Here is a 20,023-nt window from a genome sequence, read left to right on the forward strand (position 1 = left end):
ATTTGAAGGATTAATCTCAAGTGGGCACCTGAATCTCATTTCAAACAAAAATATTAGCTGCAATCTTTGGGAACAAATAAGATTGTATATGTGTCAAGAAGTGCCAGAAAAATAGTTATCCTGGTGATACTAAGCAACATTTAGAATTGCAAATAAGCCAGCATGTTCATGAACAAGAACTGCACCTGCTGGAAACCACTTTTCCCAGCTTGATTACTCCTTTTTGGATTTTATGTCCTTGTCCTGTCTTAAAAAGACCTCTGTGTAACACCTATAACCTGCTGTGACCAGCTTGCAGAACATATTAATGATAAAAATAGTTTGCACATGTTCTGACTCATGCTGTAAACCTGAGCATCACCTGAAAGCAGGTACATTGGAAATTGAGATAGCTAGCTGTCCAACATAATGGATGAGTTTCACCTTGACCTGTAGACATGGACAAGCTGGAAGAGCTTCTTGCCTTTTGCAGAAGCAAGAGACTGATGAGCTAAATTGTGCTGATGATTAATGCTTTCTTGGAGAAGGCTGTCCTAATCCTTTAAACAGGAATGTAATAAGGCAATTTTCAGAGGTGGTGGCGGTGGTGGGGAAATGATCCTTGAACTACATCATTTTTCTAAGATTTTATTTCTTTTATTCAGGGCTTTTCAGGCAAATGGCGATCACACAAGTTTTGCAGGAAACTGATCATTGGGCTCTTTTGCAAACCAGTTTACTTTAGGGCAGGAGACAATTGGCCAGATTTGATTTTTTAAAAAGCAATTTTGATCTTTCATTGATTATTATATCCTATTAGTGTCAACTTTTAGTAATCTGTATTGGGCAGCAGGAATGGTCTTGAGGAGCAGGGAAAAAATCGCTCTAAAGATAGTGGTTTAGATAAAAGACAATTGAGTCCAGAACAAGAATGTAAGCCGAGTAAATGTCTCAGACAGAATTCTCCCTAGTTGTCATGAAGATAAGATGGTGGGGAGAATGCATTCAGATTTGCAAGATTCTGTTACTATAACTTTACACTATTGTAAACATCTCCAAAAAACTAGGTCTTTGCATAAGGTATCTGAAATATGATAATGTGATCCTGGTCATTTGTGCCTTAAGTGAGAACTCTGGATTGATTTGTTCATTGAACTATTTGTTTGTTTTCTTGGTTGTCCTTGGGATTCTCAGGAGTCTTCTCCAACACCAAAGTTCAAAAGCATCAATATTCTTTCAATCTTGCTTTTTCAAAGTCTAACTTTTGCTTCCACAGATGTCACCAGGATAATCATTGCCTGAACAATTCTGATCTTTGTATGTAAAGACACATCATGGCATCTGAATATCTTTTCCATGTCCTTCATGGCTACTTTGCTAAGTGCTAGTCTGCCATGTATTTTTGACTGCTGGTTCTACTATTGATAGATGATCTTCAAAGATAGAAGCTATCCATCATTTCAATATTTTCATTCTCTATTCTGGGACTGGCTGCTGTGTCTGTTGTGATTATTTTGATCTTTACATTTAATCCTTGTCCCATTTTCCACTGTGCCCTTTGACTTTCATTACTAGAGCTTGCTGATTATTTGCATTTTAAGCTATCAGAGTAATGTCATTATCATAGAGCCATTATTGATGTTTCTTCTTCCAATTTTCTTCTTCCAATTTTAAACCCACACTCATTTCCTTCCTACCCAGCTTCCCTCGATCCATATTCTGCATGTAGGCTAAATAAATAAGGGGAGGGTATACAGTCTTGTCCCACATCTTTGGCAACCTGGAGACTGGATTACTTCTCTGTATAGGCTTCCTGCTTTATAGATGCTTTCTATCAGGCTTCTCAGCTGGCAAGGCAAAATACTGCAAGAGTTTCTCAGGACATGAAGACTGAGATAAGCAGATTTATTGTAGCAGAACCATGAAACCATTACGAAAGAATCCCAGTTCTATTTATACTGCAATGAAAATCCAATTTATTTTGCCTCTTTGTCCTGCCGCCTCTATGTAAATGGCCAGACGCAATTATTTTTTCTGTGAGAGTGCACTTTCTGCCCAGTCCTTTTTTAATAGTGCCTTGATCCAGGATTGGATTGTTTACTTTTGACCAACTAACTTTGGCACCTCCTTGTGACCTACGACTATGAAAGGTTAGATTAGTGCAACATGGAAGGCCCTACTCTGGGTAGCTCTTCAGTTGCAAACTTCTTCCTCAAGAGGAGTCCTGACTTTTTTTAAATTTGAGAAATGCTGTTAATCATTTTTGTTTTACTGTCAGCAATAGCTTTTATGCAGTTGTATCAGGGAGGAAATCCTCCCGGTTTGGCCCTGTTTGGCCAAATCCAGTGGTGGGATACATACCGGTCCCTGCTGGGAGCACCAGGTACCGTTCCAGTACGTTGCTCCAGAGGGCCCACCCACTTACCTGTATTTGATCAAGGCTTACACGCACAGAGTGTACGGCACCTGCGCGATGCTCCGCCGAGCAGCTGGAGCGTCGCGGGTGGTAAGTACGCATGCGCGTGCAGGCATGCATGTGGGGGACGCCCAGCCCCGTTGCAATAGGTACGGTGATCTGGAACCCACCACTGGCCAAATTGGTAGGGACAATTGTCTCTGGTTCTATGAACCAGTAGTAAAAAAAAGCTTCCGAGGATCACACAGCTTAGCTGTGAGCTGTGCGATCATTGGAAGCTTTTTTTCTTGCCTATTCACCCAAACCAGTAGAAAAAAATGCTTTAAAAAGTGAAAACGTTGGCCACGCCCATCCAGTCACATGACCCCCTCATCAAGACATGCCCACAGAACTGGTGGCAAAAAAAATTAGATTTCACCACTGAGTTGTATGTATTATCTCCTTGGGCTGTTTTGAATGACTACTTTTTCTCTGAATCCTAATTGAAGCATGGAAAAAGAAAGACTTGATTTGCACAAGCCTTTTGTAGCCCTATTTTGCTTCAGTACCACAATTAATGCATGCAGCATTGCTTTAAGCCAATGTTGTTTAGCACAAGTTTGGCTGACTTTAGGGACTGTACCTTTTCAGTGGTGGCATCATTATTTTATTTAGTTATTTATTAAACATAGACGCCACCCATTTCACCAATAAGGTGACTTTGGGTGGCTTAAAAATAGTAAAAAAGGAACATAAAAACAGTTAAAACTAGGAAGACTTAAATAAGAACTAAAACCAAGGGGGTGGATGGATGGCATGTGAGGTCTTCTTACTCTGTCAACCACATCCAGTGAAGAGCACCCCCATCAGGTCCCAAGCCAGCTGGAAAAACCAGCTTTTAAGACCTTTCTGGAAGGCCAGAAGGGTGGAGGTAGATCTTACCCGTGGTATCAGAATGTTCAACAGGGCTGGGATCATACTGGAAAAAGCTGCTCTTGAGCTGAAATTCCTTGACCGACTGAGTTCACGGCAAGCCCCTTCTCTGGGAATGGCCCGCATTCTGTACCAGCTGTAGCTTCTGAATTAATGGTTCCCAACCATTTTTTGGCCATGCCCCACCTCACCATTTCTAAAATCCTGGTGCCACCCCCCCCTTGACATATAATTCTTACTTTATTCAAAAAGTGAACTCTACTCACATGGAGGAAGTCTAAAAGGCCATGAACTTGGTTTAAACAAGGTTGAAATTGCCCCCATTCAAAATCAAATTGCCCCCCCCCCGTGGGACATGGGCCCCACATTGGAACCACAGCTCTGAATGCTTTTACAGGGGAGTCCCATGTAGACCTTAGATAGAATTTTAGCGCAGATCCACCCTATGTTTAATTTAACAATAAGGTGAAGGTAGAATAAGCATTTGCAGAAGAATAGTAACTTTGAAAAATGTTAAGACCTTGTTGATGTGTTAGATTGAAATGCTGTTATAACTTAGTTTTTCATACATTGTGTGAAGTGTGTGTGTGTGTTTCCGTCTGTTTGAGGTTACAGTGCAAAATATGTCCCATGGGTCACAGGGGAATCTACTTTTTCATAGGCATGTATAGAAATATGTATAGGTGATTCTAATTCATATATTTTAGTGATGTATTAAATATTCTAAAGAATGTTTGATTCTGTGGCATATATTTCCTTAAAAATAATTAATGAAGAAATAAAGAAGCAAGCTACAATGATGATTTCTTAAAAGTGCTCAGTCAGTTATATTTTTGTGTGCCAGATCTCATTTCATATAAATTAAAAAGGGGCTGATAAAAAAAAAACTCAGAAAGGAATTTTGTTCAAATAATTGCTGGCATCACTGAAACTACTTTATATACTTAATTTGTTGTTCCTTTTGTTAAGCTTGCTTTAATCATTTAATTGAAATTATTAGATTGTTGTTTGTTTGGCAGAAGTATATTGTATTTTGATTTATGGTGAGGAAGTAATTTCAATTAGTCCAAATAGCATTGCCTTCCTTAATGTGAAAATTATTGATTATAAGGATATAAAGCAGACTACTTCAATCTGGCATTAACCATCAGTTTGGATGTACAGTGAAAGTGCTGCTTAAAATACTGAGACTTATGCAAAATAGCTGGAGGGTACAGGTATACTAGGTTGCAGAAAGCTAATGTATCATTAGTAATTTTCATTGTGAAATTATCTTGATTCAGTGAAATCAAATGTATTTTAAGAGTAGATCATAGGTTTTTTTGAAAGCTATTTCTAAGAGAAATTGAGGAATATTTTTTATGATAGAGTGATCAAAGAAACATCTTATTAAATAAATATTTAAAAGTTTTAGGATATTTTAGGATGCTTTCAAAATTGAAAAGGGACATAGGAAATCCTAATACGAGGATAACTCCATGATTTGTAGAACAACCTTGACTACATAACTGCATAATCGTTCAGCATCTTGTGTCCCAATCCAAATTCTTCTTAAGTTTTGCTGAAACAACTGAAGCGATTTAATTGCCAAGGAAATTAGGACATGTCAGTTTTTCTGTAAGCTAACCAATATAATTTTTCTGACATTTGGGATCTAACTCTTCATCTTTCTCACTTGTAGGATGTATCAAAGATAAAGCTGACTTTAGGTAAATTACTTATTTGGTCTCCATAAATTTAATTTTGCAACTGCAATGGGACTTTCAATCTATGTAAATATGTAGTCAACTTATTCTTCACAAAAATATTACATTATAAAATAATACTAAATACTAATGGGTTGTTTTGTTTTGTTCCTTTAGGGAATCAGTAGTCTGTTCAGTTCCCTTAAAGTAGTCAGGCTGCTTCGACTGGGTCGTGTGGCTCGAAAATTGGATCACTATATTGAATATGGAGCGGCTGTCTTGGTTCTTTTGGTGTGTGTCTTTGGTCTTGCAGCCCATTGGCTGGCCTGCATTTGGTACAGTATTGGGGACTATGAAGTTATCAATGAGGATAAAAACACAATACGAAATGAAAGCTGGCTCTACCAGCTGGGGGAATCCATAGGATCGCCCTATCAATTGAACACAACGACTGGAAAATGGGAAGGCGGACCAAGCAAGGATTCTGTTTATATCTCTTCATTATATTTTACAATGACTAGTCTGACAAGTGTTGGATTTGGGAACATTGCACCAACGACAGATGGAGAGAAGATCTTTGCTGTTGCTATGATGATGATTGGCTGTAAGTATCAATGTATCAATTTTTAATTTAGTCTTTCGAAATGTATGATTTTCTGTAAACTGCACTAACTTTTCACAGACCCCTCTGGTCCTCCCTCCCAAGTCTGCTGAGGGATCACCTGGAATAACAAGACATTGGAGTTATAGGGAATATTTAAATTTTCCCTTCCCCCAGGATCTTATTCACTTCCATAAGCTGAAGGAATGATTATTCATCATTTTTTACTATTACTGTCCCTGATAAATCAGAATTTCCACCCCAATTTATTTTTATAACAAACAAGGAGAAGTTAAGCATCAATATTTTACTTGCCTGCATGATGAATGCACCATCTTTTGCAACCAAGAGGGGGGTAATGAGAACAATTCATTCCATGGCCTCAGTTACCTGCTTTGTCACCTGTTCATTCCAAGCTGTGAAAAGACTGAGCTGTGTAGCAGTTTTAGGAAAAAACCCAAGCTTCCTCTGAAACTGCATTGCAGCTTCCTTGGGTGGGCCAGTCAAATAGGCATGATGAGTCCCTATGGCTGGGCATGGTTTTGGAGAGCTCTAGAGCCAATACAGAATGGTCCAATTTCATATCTTTATATAAAGATGATGCTCAAGAAAAAAGGCAGACAATTTGTTTATGTTTTGCATTTGTGACCTACCATGTGGCTAACTGACAGTTGATTACATAGAATGTGAATCTAGTAAGCATTCAACAAATAGTGAGAGGATAGATTGGAACAAGGGTAAGTTGACTTTGGAATATTGCAGAATTAATTGTAGTAACCACTTTCCATCAGCATTTATTTCCTGCTGAAATAGCAGGAAACATGGCTTTATATGATAAAAAGATCTGGCTGGTAGATGTTAGAATTAATCATGCCCATGATGGCACTGAAGAAGCAACCTCCTCAGATACATACTGTATGGGGTTTCCTGAAAGAACAGTACATTTGTTAATTGAGTTTAAACTGGCAAGGATACAGAGGCTTTTGTGGGTATCAGATATTTTAATTAGAACGAGTTCTAAATGTATTGAGACAGTCTTAATTTACTGGCATTAATTTACAGTAAATCTACATAGATATTGTTAAAGAAATCTATAAGTGCAAACCTTTAGTGCACTAGTATATCATCTTATTTGAAATGATAGTGGTGGAGGAAATGTGTGCCCAGAAGGGAGAATTTTTCATTGAAAAATATTAAATACATATGCCCAAATTATCCTGTTAAAACAAATGGTGTTAACAGTAGAAATTCTGGGCTGTTGGTTCCTGTATTGTGCCCTGGGAAGTATGCAATAGTCTGTTCACCAAATAGTGTCATATATAAAACAACAAGGCACACATCTGTCTCGATTAAGTGTGTTTGCTTTAATTCATAATTATCCTGACCTTTTCAATTTTCTGTAGCAGTGTTCTGTGCCTGAAACCCCTTACAGTATCAACTCCAGTCTTTTAATCAGCATTGACAAGAAAAATAACACAACTCTCAAATAATTCATTGAAGTCCAGTGAAGTTCTATTGTTTGTGCAATTCCAGTATGGTTAGATGTTTTTGTTCAGGGAAGATTCTGCAGTTTTTAACCCATCTAGCAGAAAATCAAATACAATAATACCACATAAAATATTTCCAGTAAAATCAAGGCACTTAACAAATAATATGCATCTTTGTATATTATCCAAGATGTTTTTTGTAGAACTTAAATAAATGGGCATAAAACTGAATCAAAAACTTCAAAGCACTTAGTATGTGTGGCCAGAGTAACTCGCATAATCCATCGTCTGTTGAGGATACATTTTGATGGTTGGGAGGAATATGAAGGGAATAGTTGTGATGAATGCAAATTGTAGCATTTCCACTATGAAAACAAGTTCCCTTTGTCTAGTGTGCAAAACAGTAGATGTATCCTGCTAATAAAAAAATATTTAAGTGTTTTCCCTCATTCATTGCAAATGCAGTAATAGGCTATCTGCGTAAGCTGCTTTGAAAGATGAAGCTCGTGATTCACTAAGAGAGAAAAGGGGGTATCAGCAGATAATGCTAGGGACATCGTGAAAGAACTTATCCTGAAAATTAATTTGATGCTTGAGATGCTTCAATACTGGAGCAAAATAAAAAAAAACTTGGGGAAAATTTCTAGATCACTGAAACTAAAAGTGCTTAACATGAAACTGTAATAGTCCATATCTGTCTTATAATACTGTATGGATTTTTGGATTGAAGGCTGTATTGCTTCCAATATTTTATGAAAGTTTTAGGAAACTTGACAGAGAACTGAACAGTTTATGTAGTGCTGTATTATCATTTCTTAGGATTTTATTTTACTGAAGTTGAATACATTTTTATACAATGGAGTCCTTGGTGCCTTCCAGAGTTCCGTTGTTTGCTTGCAGATGTTTCATTACTCAACTAGGTAACATCATTAGTATTAGTGATTGTGGGTTTTGCTCCCTCTTTATATACAGTAGATTGCACTGCCTGTGTTGATAGTGATGTGGTTTTCTCTTTGGTAGTTTCTTGATTAGGGTATTGTTTTTCTGCTTGATTATTTGGTTCGTGTTGTTAATTCCTGCTTATCTGGGTGTTGCTGCTGGAGATAATACGTTCTGGTCTTTTTGTTTCCTTGTTAGATTTTTTTGGAATGGCAAATAAATACAGTTTATCTCTCTATGTCTGTTGAAGATTGATTTATCTGAATGCCAAGATTCTATGAATTCCCCAAATCCAATTTGGATTTAGCTTGGCCTAGGATGATCACAATTTCCCAACTGAAATTATGGTTTAATCTGTGCATGTGTTATTAAATTAAGGAGTTTTCATTACGTCTTCTGACTGCTAGTTGGTGTTTATGGATGTGCTCTGCTGATTTTCTGTTTGTCCTACATAGCAGCTGCACACTTTATCTTGTAAATGACTCTCTTTTTTTTTCCTTTAGCAATTTGCTCTTTTGTTTTACTAAAGGTATTTTGGATGGCTTCAGTTTTGTGTGCTATGGCAAGGTTGTGTGGCTGTAACAGGCGGTTGGTTGTTTCTGAGACATTTTTTTTATAACAAAGTTTTATTGGTTTTTTTTAGTATTTTACAAAGGGAAAAGGTAGGGGAAAGGTTACAAATTTTGGCAACTGCAGTGTGCGGTAGGTGCGCCCCCCCTCCATACTCATAGTATACATTTGCACATAATTCATTATTAAGTAGTAACATAATAACATATGGTCAGCATATAAATTCAGTTAATGATTTCGATCAGTTTGTGTCAGGTAGATTTTCTTACTCATTTTTGTGATCTGAGCTTTCTCGACGTTGCCCCATCTCCCCCCGCTGACAGGGCTCCGGCCCCTCCCGTGTCCTTTGTATCTGGTGGAGGATCATCAGGTTTTTCTAGGAGTAGTTTGTTTTTTTCCATAAAGGCCTGTGCCTCTATGGGTGTATTAATTCTAACTCTTGTCTCCTCCCAGAATATCAGCATACCTTCAGGCATCAACCATCTAAACCACACCCCCTTCTGGTATAATTTATTCGCTAATTGCGAGTAACTTTTTCTTTTTTCTCTTACTTTCTTGGGGATCTGTTTCAGAATGGTTATCTCCTTATCTTTGTATGTCAGGGCTTTCCCCCTTTGTGCGCTCAGAATTTCATCTCTTGTGCTTTTTCTAAGGAATTTAATGTGTACCTCCCTGGAAACATTGTGTGTCCTAGCATAAGCTGAGTTCACTCTATAAACCAGGTCTATTTCCCACCACATCGGTTGCTTCTCTTTCTGGATGTAGTCAGCCAAGATGTTTGTCATGATGTCCCTTATATTTTCATCATCTGTCTCTATCACATTTTGAAATCTAAGATAAAAAGACATTCTCTCAAACTCTATTTTCATCTGCTGGGAGTCAAGTTCTTTGCTTCCCTTCTGCATCCCTTCCATCCCTTCCCTCATCTTAGCTGCCCCACCCTCCAGAAGGTCCAATCTCTGTGAGTTCTTATTAATTTTGGCCTGGTTCTCTTTAATTTCTTCTTTCATCTCCTGCAGTTGTTTCTTTATTTCCTCTTGTCCCTGTAAAAGTTGCTGAAACATTTGTTGAAACTCCATCTCCAAGGATTTAGGTTGCATCAAAGCTGTTATTGTTGATTGTGTACTAGGACTGGAGGTTGCAGATGTCGGAGCAGAGGCAGCAAAGCCAGGCTTTCCAGGAGGTGGTTTTTTAGGTGGCATTCTTTATACCATAAAGAGTTCAGTCAGTATAGAGAATGGTCAGTCAGAAAGGCAAGGCAGCCAGGAGAGACCAGGAGACAGAAGGTCCAGGCAGAAGAGAGTTTTTGTTTCCACTGGTCCTGGCAATAGAGCAAAATTTCCACTCCAGGGAGTTCAAAGAACAGCAATCCACAAGAGATTTGTCTGAGTAGCACGGAGACAAAGACCGGAAGCCTGAAGTTTTAAAGGTGGAGTCAGGTTTCACATTTCATAAAGACAACGGAAGTGTGCCATCTTGCCCTGCCAGCTTCGGGTTTAGAGGCAACAAATAAAGTTTTCAAAGTTCAATGTTCAAAGTTTCCAGATCATCATTGTTTTAAGGTTTAAGTCCGAAAATTCACTTAGTAGGGGCGTGACATCATTGGTTGGCTCTCCCCCTCCTCCTCCTTTCCCTGGGGATAAGAGCTAAATCGTTTCCAGCCGCCTGTCCAAGGGATGGGGGGGAATCCCCCTCCCTCCAGCCGCGCCTCTCCAATTCACGCCGAAAGTGAAGTTTAAACAGCTGACTTTTTTGTTGAAGTTATTATGGTTGTTAAAAGGAATGGAGAAAGTTCATGCCTCACCGCACAGCAGCCGCATCCTTCTAGTCTCTTTTTCTCCGATCGGCATCACAGCGAAGACGCCGGAGCGTCTCCCCATCATGCTCCCCAGTGCCTGGAGCAAGGCGGGGGGGTCCCCGCCGGCCGTCGCCGATCCAGGGATCCCCCGCAGTGCCGCCCCTTCGGCAGGACGCCTCTACAGGGTGTCCTGTGCCCCCCAAGGAGTGGGAAGCCCACCGGAGATGCGGGGGGCGAGCAAGGCTTGCCTGTTGCCGTCGGCTGCCGGAACCGGAAGCTGATTTCTGAGACATTTTTGATGTATGGTACTATCATCCTTTTCATAGGATTGTGCTATTGTGGGTTGAAGGGACAGCACTTTTTGATCAAATTGCATGGGTATCCATTTTTGTTGGAAGAGGTTGAATCTGGGTGTTACAGTGCAATGTATTTATTTATTTTATTATATTTCATACTTCTTTACAGCCCATCTCCCTCAGAAAGGGACTCTGGGTAGTGAACATCTGAATGATGTTCTTACAGATCGCCTCTTGTGGGAGGTTGAATTGTTACTTCATAGTGGACCACTTGGTTGTGTAGGTTGTTTTTCATAGACTTGCATTAACCATTGTTTCCTCTGCTGAAGGTTAGTATATTGCTGTTCATCTCTTCCCTTGTAAATTTTATTCCTTTGAAGATGTTATCAATTGTTTCATATGTCTTCTCTAGTTGTTTCATCTACATACCAGATCAATATTTTAGGTGCTATAGTTTTTAGAGTCTACATTACAGTCTTTACTAGAAGACTTAAGAGAGGTGATACCATGGGTATTCTTCTGATTTAATAATAATAATAATAATTTATTAGATTTCTAGACCGCCCCCTCTCCCCGGAGGGACTCGGGGCGGTGTACAGGAATAAATTTAAAAACATACAAACAATCATATACATAGCTAAAAATCAAATTAAACAACCCCTGTACGAATTTATAAAAATTAAAAACAGACCCTAAAACCAATCCTAAAAATTTAGAAATAAAACTGAGGTGGGAAAGGTGGAATTAGGCCAAGCCAGCTAGCTGGAATAGGTGGGTTTTAAGTTTCTGACGGAAGGAGCGGAGATCCGTAGTCATTCTAATGTCGGGGGTAAGGTCATTCCAGAGGGTCGCGCCCATCACAGAGAAGGCCCTTCCCCTAGGCGTCGCCCGCTGGCACAGCTTAGTGGACGGCACCCGGAGGAGTCCCTCTCTGTGTGAGCGAATCGGCCGAAGGGATGTATGGGGCAGGATACGATCCCGCAAATAACTAGGTCCTGTGCCATGGAGCGCCTTAAAGATGATGGTCAACACCTTGAAACACACCCGAAAAGCCACAGGCAGCCAGTGTAGCCCGGGCAGGAGAGGTGTTACATGGGAGTAGCTAAAGACTCCCGAGACTGCCCGCGCGGCCGCATTCTGAACCAGCTGCAGCCTTCGGGTGCATCTCAAGGGGAGCCCCATGTAGAGAGCGTTACAGTAGTCTAGCCGGGACGTCACAAGCACTGATTTGTTGTTATATTTGTCCATTAAACTGAAAGTAGGCAGCGAGGCAGAGTGTCAGCCCTAGAAGCCATCTTCTTCTTTGGATTTTCAGGGCTGCCACATTTACTGCTTTGGGAAACTGAGAGGGGGGATTGTATGGAGTTGGAGAGATATATAGCCATAATCTAGAGCAGGCGTGTGATCCTACCGGTTTAGCAACCGGTTTAGCAACCGGTTTACTGAGAGCGTGCTTTGAGCCTAGCGTGCCTGACATGTGCTATGCGCATGTGCGCATTTCACAGGAAAACAGCTGAGGCATGGCAATCCACTCGGCCATGCCTATCAGCTGGGCTAAAAAAAGAAAGAATTATAGGTGAGTATAGTCCGGGGGTGGGTGGGCCCACCTGAAGGTTGGAGTGAACTGGTTCATTCTCAGTTGTTCTTCGGAGCCACCGGTCTGCCTGAACCAAGCCGAACCAGGCTGAACCGGTAGAATCCCACCTCTGATTGGGAGTCATCTCTAGTTGGGATGGTACATTGATTGGACCAGTTGATGGACATCTGGGTGCAGGGGAAGGGACTTGGACTTTCTTTTGGTTGGAGAAAACCTGGAAGCTTCAGATTCAGGTTTTCCCAGATGTGCCAATATGACATTTTCTAATAAAATGGCACTTTGAGGGACTTCTAGCCTCAGAGTCTTCTTTTGTTGGGGGTGTTAATTGGAACCCTGACACAGAGATTGCTGAGGTCCGTGATTCAGGATATTTCAATTTTGGTATATTGGCTAAATCAGGTGTGTTGTGTAATACTGCTACCATTGATTGTATGCAATGTATACAATCTCAGAAGGCTGTGATTTTTTAGAATGGTGCATTTTTTGTGATGTTAACTTTCTATATCGCTTAATTACATAAATAGATATTGAGTGAACTGGAGATTTTTCTGTAACAGAAGTCCTTTCTTACTTCAGTTACAGAAAAATCCCTCAGTCCACTCAATATTGCAGATAATCCATTGAAACAGGAGAAATGAGAGGCTGTACTCGAATGCACGCTTCTTTGATAGTATTGAAAACAGTGGGCCTTCCATCCAAGCCAAAAAGTAAGCAGATTGCATTTTTAATATTTATTCAGAATAACTGAGGTCTATATGGTTTATCTTACTTTCCCAATTTCTTATGTGTTTCATCTCATATTTATCTTAAAACAGGGGTATCCAAACTTTTTGCAAGGAGGGCCAGATTTGGTGAGGTGAAAATGTGTCATTCAGCCTGATATTCTTTGAACCATTAACATTAATGTGAGGTGAAGGAAAAAATGCTGGCCTTTTTCAGGGATAAAGAACCTAATTTTCTTGTAGCTTCGGCAGGAGGGGCTACAGCTGGGTTTAGTCTCTGATTGGTCCAGAGACTGAGGAATCTTTCTTAAGTAACTTCCTTTCCCTCTTGGCTCCCAGTTTCCTCAGTCTTTGGTCCATGCACTAGCTGTGGCTCCAGCGAGGTATCATTTAATATAAATTAATATAATAATAACGAAATTTGACTAATTGGAAGAATTTAAAACAACTTAAAAAAAGAAATTGACTGAGGCCAGGGGAATTGATAAAGTCCCTTCAGGGCATCGAGGGCTTCGGCTCGGCCCTGAGCCAGCTGTTAAGTCGGCAAGAACGCAGGCTGAGACGGTGAGGTAAACTACACCAGCAAGAGCTGTACTGATTCCTGGGGGGCGCAGGAATGGAAAGCTCTTAGCAGCCCCAATACCTCAGCCTAAATATCTACAGCATAGCCGCAAGCCCCCACTTCGCTTCAAGTGACCGCCAGAGCCTCGCTGAGGCTTAAAAACCTGCTACGGCCATTTTAAACCACCAGGAAGTGGGAAGCGCGCAGTGCGCAGATTTGCCAGCAGAACACAGCGCGGCTGAGAGAGGCAGCGAAAGGATTCTCGGCAACACTGGGGCACGGATCGTCGCGAGGCTTATAACTCAGAGCCATCTAAAACAAGTAAATTACCTCCATCTTCTACTTCACTCCACGAGGTGCGGCAGCCATTTTGGGGTGACCTCGTGGGCGACCGCCATTTTCCCAGACTGCAGCCCACACTCATATCACTAATGAGGCCTGCATTTATTCCTGGGGTTTGCCACTGCTGCTGCAGATCGAGACTCCCAGTCCAGCTCTCAACCAGCATCGCCAGACATGTGAGTGAGGCCTGGCCTCCACAGTATTAGATTCAAACCAGGCCCCGGGAGAAATGGTGGAGGAAGCCCAGGGCAGGCTTCGGCATAGGGCAGCGGCCTCAAGCCTGCAGCTGAACAGCACCCTTCCAGAGCGGCCACTAGGGATGAGACCAGGAAAAGGCCTTAGAAAAGCAGGTGGCTAGGGCAGAGAGGCTGGCACAAGCAACCAGGCCTGAATCCCCTTGTAGATCCAGATCTCCTATAGGGCACAGCTTCCACCACTCAGGGATTTAAGTCCTTCCTCCCTATCCATTTCACCAGCAAGGCCTCTTAGAAGGGTGACTTCTCCGTCTCCCCCTATCTCTCCGAGATCATTCAGGGAAGGTGTTGAGGATCCAGGGGAGGGGGTGCCCCTGGATTACTTACCAGCAGCTCAGCTAGCCCCCAGAGGGCCCTCTTCCTGAGGGCCTTCAGAGGAAGATCTGTAAGATTTGGATTTGTTGCCAGACAGTATTAGGAGATTCATTTCTGCTGCTATTTCCAGGGGCATTTTCTCGGGCCTGTCCCAAAGGGAACATCAACCCCAGAGACCAACCAGGTGTCCTATGGCCTCCAGGCATAGATCCCCATCATCCTCTAGGGGTAGGGACCCTAGGCCCCCTTCCCCCTCTATAGTGAGCGAGGGTTCCATTTTGGGGGAGGTGGCCCATCCGGAGTTGGGGTTCTCAGAGGACAAGGTCCTGGTCATCTCTGAAACACCTGCCTTCCCAGGTCTCTTTCCTTCTCCGGCCTTCAAGCCTCTACTACTCAAGGCCAAAAAGACTACCTAAATTGGCACAGGGCTCCCCCAGTCTCACAACACAGGGATCCCAATTTGGCCATGTTCATAAATCCCAATACTGACAAGGAGGGGGTTCCAGCTCCTCCCTTGTTTTTAGAAATGGTCAGGAATCAATGGTCCAGACCTTCCTCCCTATCTAACCCTGGGAGCAATGATAGGCGCTATTACAATATGGAGCAGGCTTTCGCCCAGACTCTTCAACTTCCCACAGTGGACGCCTCTGTTGCCCTCTTTGCCAACGCCTCCACGGTAGTGTCAGGCGCCGTGGCAGACAAGCTAAAGCCGGAGGATAAGCGGGTGGAGCTCACTCTCCGCAAAAACTTTAACGCTTCGGCCTAGGCCATCAAATCTGCCGCTGCAGCGTCTTATTTTAATTGCACAACGGTCATGTGGCTACGCCAACTGCAGGACCGTATTCCACTGCAGGATGAGCATCTTCATCAAGACCTCACCAAAATCATTTCAGCTGTCCAGTTGTCCACAGAGGCCACTCTAGACTCTATAAAATTTGCATCTAGGGCATTGTCCACCTCGGTTACCTCGAGGAACCTTTTGTGGCTTCACAATTGGCAAATGGACAACAAGTCCAAATGGAACTTGGCAGCAGCTCCATTTTCTGGTCCCAATCTCTTCAGAGCTTGATCCCCTCCTGGTGGAGAATAGGGATAAGAAGAAGGTCCTTCCCTTCAACACTAAGAAGTCGGACTCCGTCCGTTTTCATACCGAAGGCCTTCTGCTTCTTCCTCTTCCTACTTCAGGCCCCCTGACCAGGGCTACTGCCAACAACGGTTTGCCCTGTACAGGTATGACAGGCAGAGTCAGTGGCCCTTCTACCAGAACAGGAATAGGTATCAGGGGCAGTCCAAATGGCCCTTTCGAAGGGGGGGCAGCCGTCCCTTCCGCAGGGGGAAATGACTCCAATCCGAGTCAAACCATAGGCAGCCGCCTGGCATCCTTCGTGGATCTGTGGGACCAGATAACACCAGATGCCTGGGTCAGGTCAACAGTCAGGGACGGTCTCCGGCTCGAATTCCTCTCCCCTCCCCTGACACTCTTCAGGACCTTCCCTCCGTCCAGGGATCCGGAGCGGCGATGCCTAATGCTCCTGGCAATTCAACACCTACTGGACATTCGGGCGATCAAGCCGGTTCCCTCAGAGGAACGGGGGTTAGGTATGTATTCCAACCTGTTCGTTGTCCTGAAGAGCTCCAAGGGATGGAGGGCTATTCTGGACTTGAAGCGCCTCAACTCTTACCTGGTCTACCGGAGATTCAAAATGACTTCCCTCAAGTCAATTCTCCTGGGGATCCGGCGTGGGAACTTCATGGCCTCAGTAGATCTGACAGAGGCATATCTGCATATCCTGATTCAGCCAGCCCATCACAAATTTCTCTCATGTGGGACGACACTTTCAGTACAGGGCTCTCCCATTCGGCCTAGCCTCTGCCCCCCTCACATTCACGAAGGTCCTGGCGGCATTGGCAGCTCACCTGCGCTCTCTCCAGGTGAGACGCCATTGCTACCTCTACTATGTGCTAGTCCTAGCCCAGTCAAGAAGCCAGGCCATTCAAGACCTCTCCATCACCATTCGAGCTTTACAATCTATAGGGTTTTCTATCAACTTCACCAAGAGTCATCTGTCTCCCTTCACAAGAATCCTACATCTGGGCACAGTGATGGAGTCAAGATCAGGGCTAGTTCGTCTTTCACCAGAGTGCCTGACAAGCCTGCAATCCCTAGCACGACACGTGCACGCAAGTCGGTCAGCTTCCATCCTGACCTTGGCCCGCCTGATAGGCAAGATGGTGTTGTGCATCAGGATCGTTCCGTGGGCCCGGCTCCACTCCCAGACGCTTCAGTGGGTGCTCATTCCATTCCCACGATGATGCATGAGCAATTCATCGCACTCAATCCATCTGCCTCCGGGTCTCCGCTGGTCCCTGAGATGGTGGCTATCTCTGGCCTTGAACCGTGGAGTGGAATTTTGGGAACTGGAATGTATGACCATCACAACAGACGCGAGTCTCTTCGGCTGGGGAGCCGTGATGAACACCAGCATGGCACAGGGTTGATGGTCAAGGTCCGACTGGCGCCACAATATCAATTGGCTGGAACTGAAGGTGGCTCACCTGCTCCTTCTCCACTTCTGAGCTCATTATCCAACCATCACGTGCTTCTTCTGACGGACAATGTAGCCGCGAAGGCCCACATAAATTGTCGGGGGGGGGGGGACTCACTCCAGGAACCTGTGGCTGGAAGCCCAGAAGCTCAGGCTCTGGGTGGAGAAGAACCTAGCTTCTATCGTGTCAGAACACATCTCGGGCACTGCCAACCACTAGGCCGACTGGTTAAGTCGAGTGACGGTCGACCACAGCGAGTGGCAATTGATTCTAGAAATCTTCAACAAAATCTGTCTTCATTTTGGCACTCCACTGGTGGACTTGTTCGCCAGCCCATCCAATGCCCAACTACCCAGATTCTTCTCCAGCTTCCCAGCTCGCAATGCAGAGAACACAGACGCTCTCTGAAGTCTGTGGCCTCCGGGCCTCCTTTACCCCTCCCCTCCCCTCCCTTTCATTCAGGGGACTCTGAGGAAGATTGTCTTAGAGGGGATCCACATCATCCTGGTGGCCCTATTCTGGTCGAGGCGACCCTGATTCGCGGATCTGGTCCAGTTGTCCATCTCCCCCCTGGAGGATCCCTCAGGAGGAGTTCGCTCTGTTCCAGGGGGTGTTGTTCCATCCAGAGCCCCAGTGGCTCCAGCTGACCGTCTGGCACTTGAGCTAAGGTCATCTCCACCATTGAGGCCGCTAGGTGTCCTTCCACCACTCGTATTTATAATTCAACATGGTCAACGTTCGCCTCCTGGTGCAAGAGGTTTCACACCTCCACACCCAAGGCCTCAGTCACCCAGGTTCTTGAGTTCCTACAACACGGGCTAGATAGGAGTCTCTCCCATAATACCTTAAGGAGACAGGTGGCCGCCCTCTCCTCGGTCTTGGCGGGGGAGAGTCGGTCTTCCTTAGCCCAGTCCCCCCTAGTTAAGAGGTTCCTCAAAGGGGTGGCGAACCTGTGTCCTCCCCCTGTTCATAGATTCCCCACGTGGGATCTTCCCTTGGTACTTAGGGCTCTCACGGCGGCTCCCTTCAAACCATTGAGAACCGTCCACCTTAGGTTTCTCACCCTAAAGGTGACCTTCCTCATCGCCATCACTTTGGCTAGATGGATTTCAGAGTTGGGGGCCCTCTCTTCTAAGGAGGACTTGTGTCAATTTCACCAATACAGGGTAGTCCTAAGACTTGAGCCAACCTTCTTCCCAAAGGTTAACTCCATGTTCCACAGATCACAGGAACTCATTCTCCCTAACTTTTGTCCCTCTCCCTCTCCTGAGAGGGAAATAATCTGGCACCGCTTGAATGTCTGCCGCACCTTGTGCATCTACCTAAGGCATACATCCACCATCAGGTGGTCGGAAGCTCTGTTCATGTCATTTCAGCCTAGCACGCTGGGCGCCAGTCTTCTCCGCTACTATTGGGGGAGGCTGAGACAGGCTATTAAGGAGGCCTACGAGGCCTCACATCAGGTTCCACCTCGGGGGATTACGGCCCATTTCACTAGGAGCGTGGCTACCATGCCCCCCTGGGCCACCAGGGCCCCTCTAGAAGATATCTGCAGGGCGGCCACTTGGGCATCTCCATTCCCCTTTATCAGACACTACCATCTGGACCACTTTGCCTCGGCGGATGTGGCTTTCGGCCATAGGATACTCCAACAGGTGGTGACCTCCCCTCCCCGGGGTTTAACTTCCCACCCTGGGACCTAACTTGGGTATGTCCCAGCTGTAGCCCCTCCTGCCGAAGCTACAGGAAAAAGAACATTGGTCCTTACCTGAATGATTCTTTTCTGTAGCGAAGGCAGGAGGCACTACATCCCGCCCATTGTCTTGATCGGTAGGGGTCGGGAAGATCGGGAATGTATCTGTGTGTGCCTTGGTTTTCCTTACATACCGCTTGCAGCTTTTTCCATTCAACCTCATGAAACTGGAGCCAAGAGGGAAAGGAAGTTACTTAAGAACGATTCCTCAGTCTCTGGACCAATCAGGCTGTGACTAAACCCAGCTGTAGCCCCTCCTGCCTTCGCTACAGAAAAGAATCGTTCAGGAAAGGACAAACATTCTTTCTTCTGCCTTCATTTGCCTAATTCTGTAATTTAATAAAAATACAGTGCATCCACCTTGTGTGTAACCATCACACAGTAGCTGTAGAGTTATACAGGCACATATGTGCTGGATGAAAACAGAATAGCATGTCATTTAAAGAGTATGCTTAATCTGAATTCATATAATATATTCATATTTTGTTAGTACTGAAGGAATGGGGCAAATAATAATGAATGGCAAAACTTAAGCCTAGTTAGACTCATGAAGGACCTGTTTAGGATCTCTATATGGGAACAAGAAGCAGAAAGAAGAAAATTAAAGCGGCATTAACTTTGGGGAAATCTTAATTATGTTTTGCCAGTCCATGAGACCATGCAGTTGCAATGAGTGAGCAGGACTGATGAGTGAATGAATGATTGTGACTCCAGGTTAAGGTACAATCCTGTGCATTCTTTTGTGATAATAAATTCTGCTGAACAAAATGACATGTGCAACATAGTACTTTACTTTTACTTTACTTTATTTCAAACTTTTATACCGCCCCCTCTCCCAGAAGGGACTCGGGGCGGTGTACAGTCAGATTAAAACACATAAATACAAACATAGTTAAATACTAAATACTTAAAAGAGGAGGCTGTAAAAAACTGTACCTAAAGTAAAGCAATTAAAACACTGTTTAAAAATAACCCCTAAAAATACCCAATTAAAAATATCTGCCAGGAGGTAAGATAAGACTATGAATGGGCCAAGCCGGCTAAACGGAACAGGTAGAGTAAATAATCATGGCTAACGTTAATGAAATTATTAGTGGATTCATTCATTGTCCTCAGCCATATCTGTCTTAATTATGATTTATTAAATCACAATTACTGAATTAATTGAACACTCTTAAGACATAAATCATGGTTTAACAGTATAACGGAGTTGGAAGGGGCCTGGGAGGTCTTCTAGTCCAATCCCCT

At 43.6% G+C, this 20,023-nt stretch overlaps 1 protein-coding gene across 1 annotated transcript in view; it reads left to right on the top strand.

Annotated features, from left to right (window-relative positions):
- KCNH1 (potassium voltage-gated channel subfamily H member 1) overlaps nt 1-20,023 on the top strand; it is a gene marked incomplete at its 3' end in the record, with an annotated part of 228,925 nt that overhangs the window by 70,219 nt on the left and 138,683 nt on the right. Inside the window, exon 7 of the mRNA XM_081942243.1 lies at nt 5,170-5,596. Within this exon, the coding sequence (XP_081798369.1) occupies nt 5,170-5,596 (427 nt within the window). The remainder of the gene's footprint in view (nt 1-5,169; nt 5,597-20,023) is intronic.

The sequence above is a fragment of the Natrix helvetica genome (assembly GCF_964273705.1).
Source record: "Natrix helvetica genome assembly, chromosome: 2".
NCBI lineage: Eukaryota > Metazoa > Chordata > Lepidosauria > Squamata > Natricidae > Natrix > Natrix helvetica.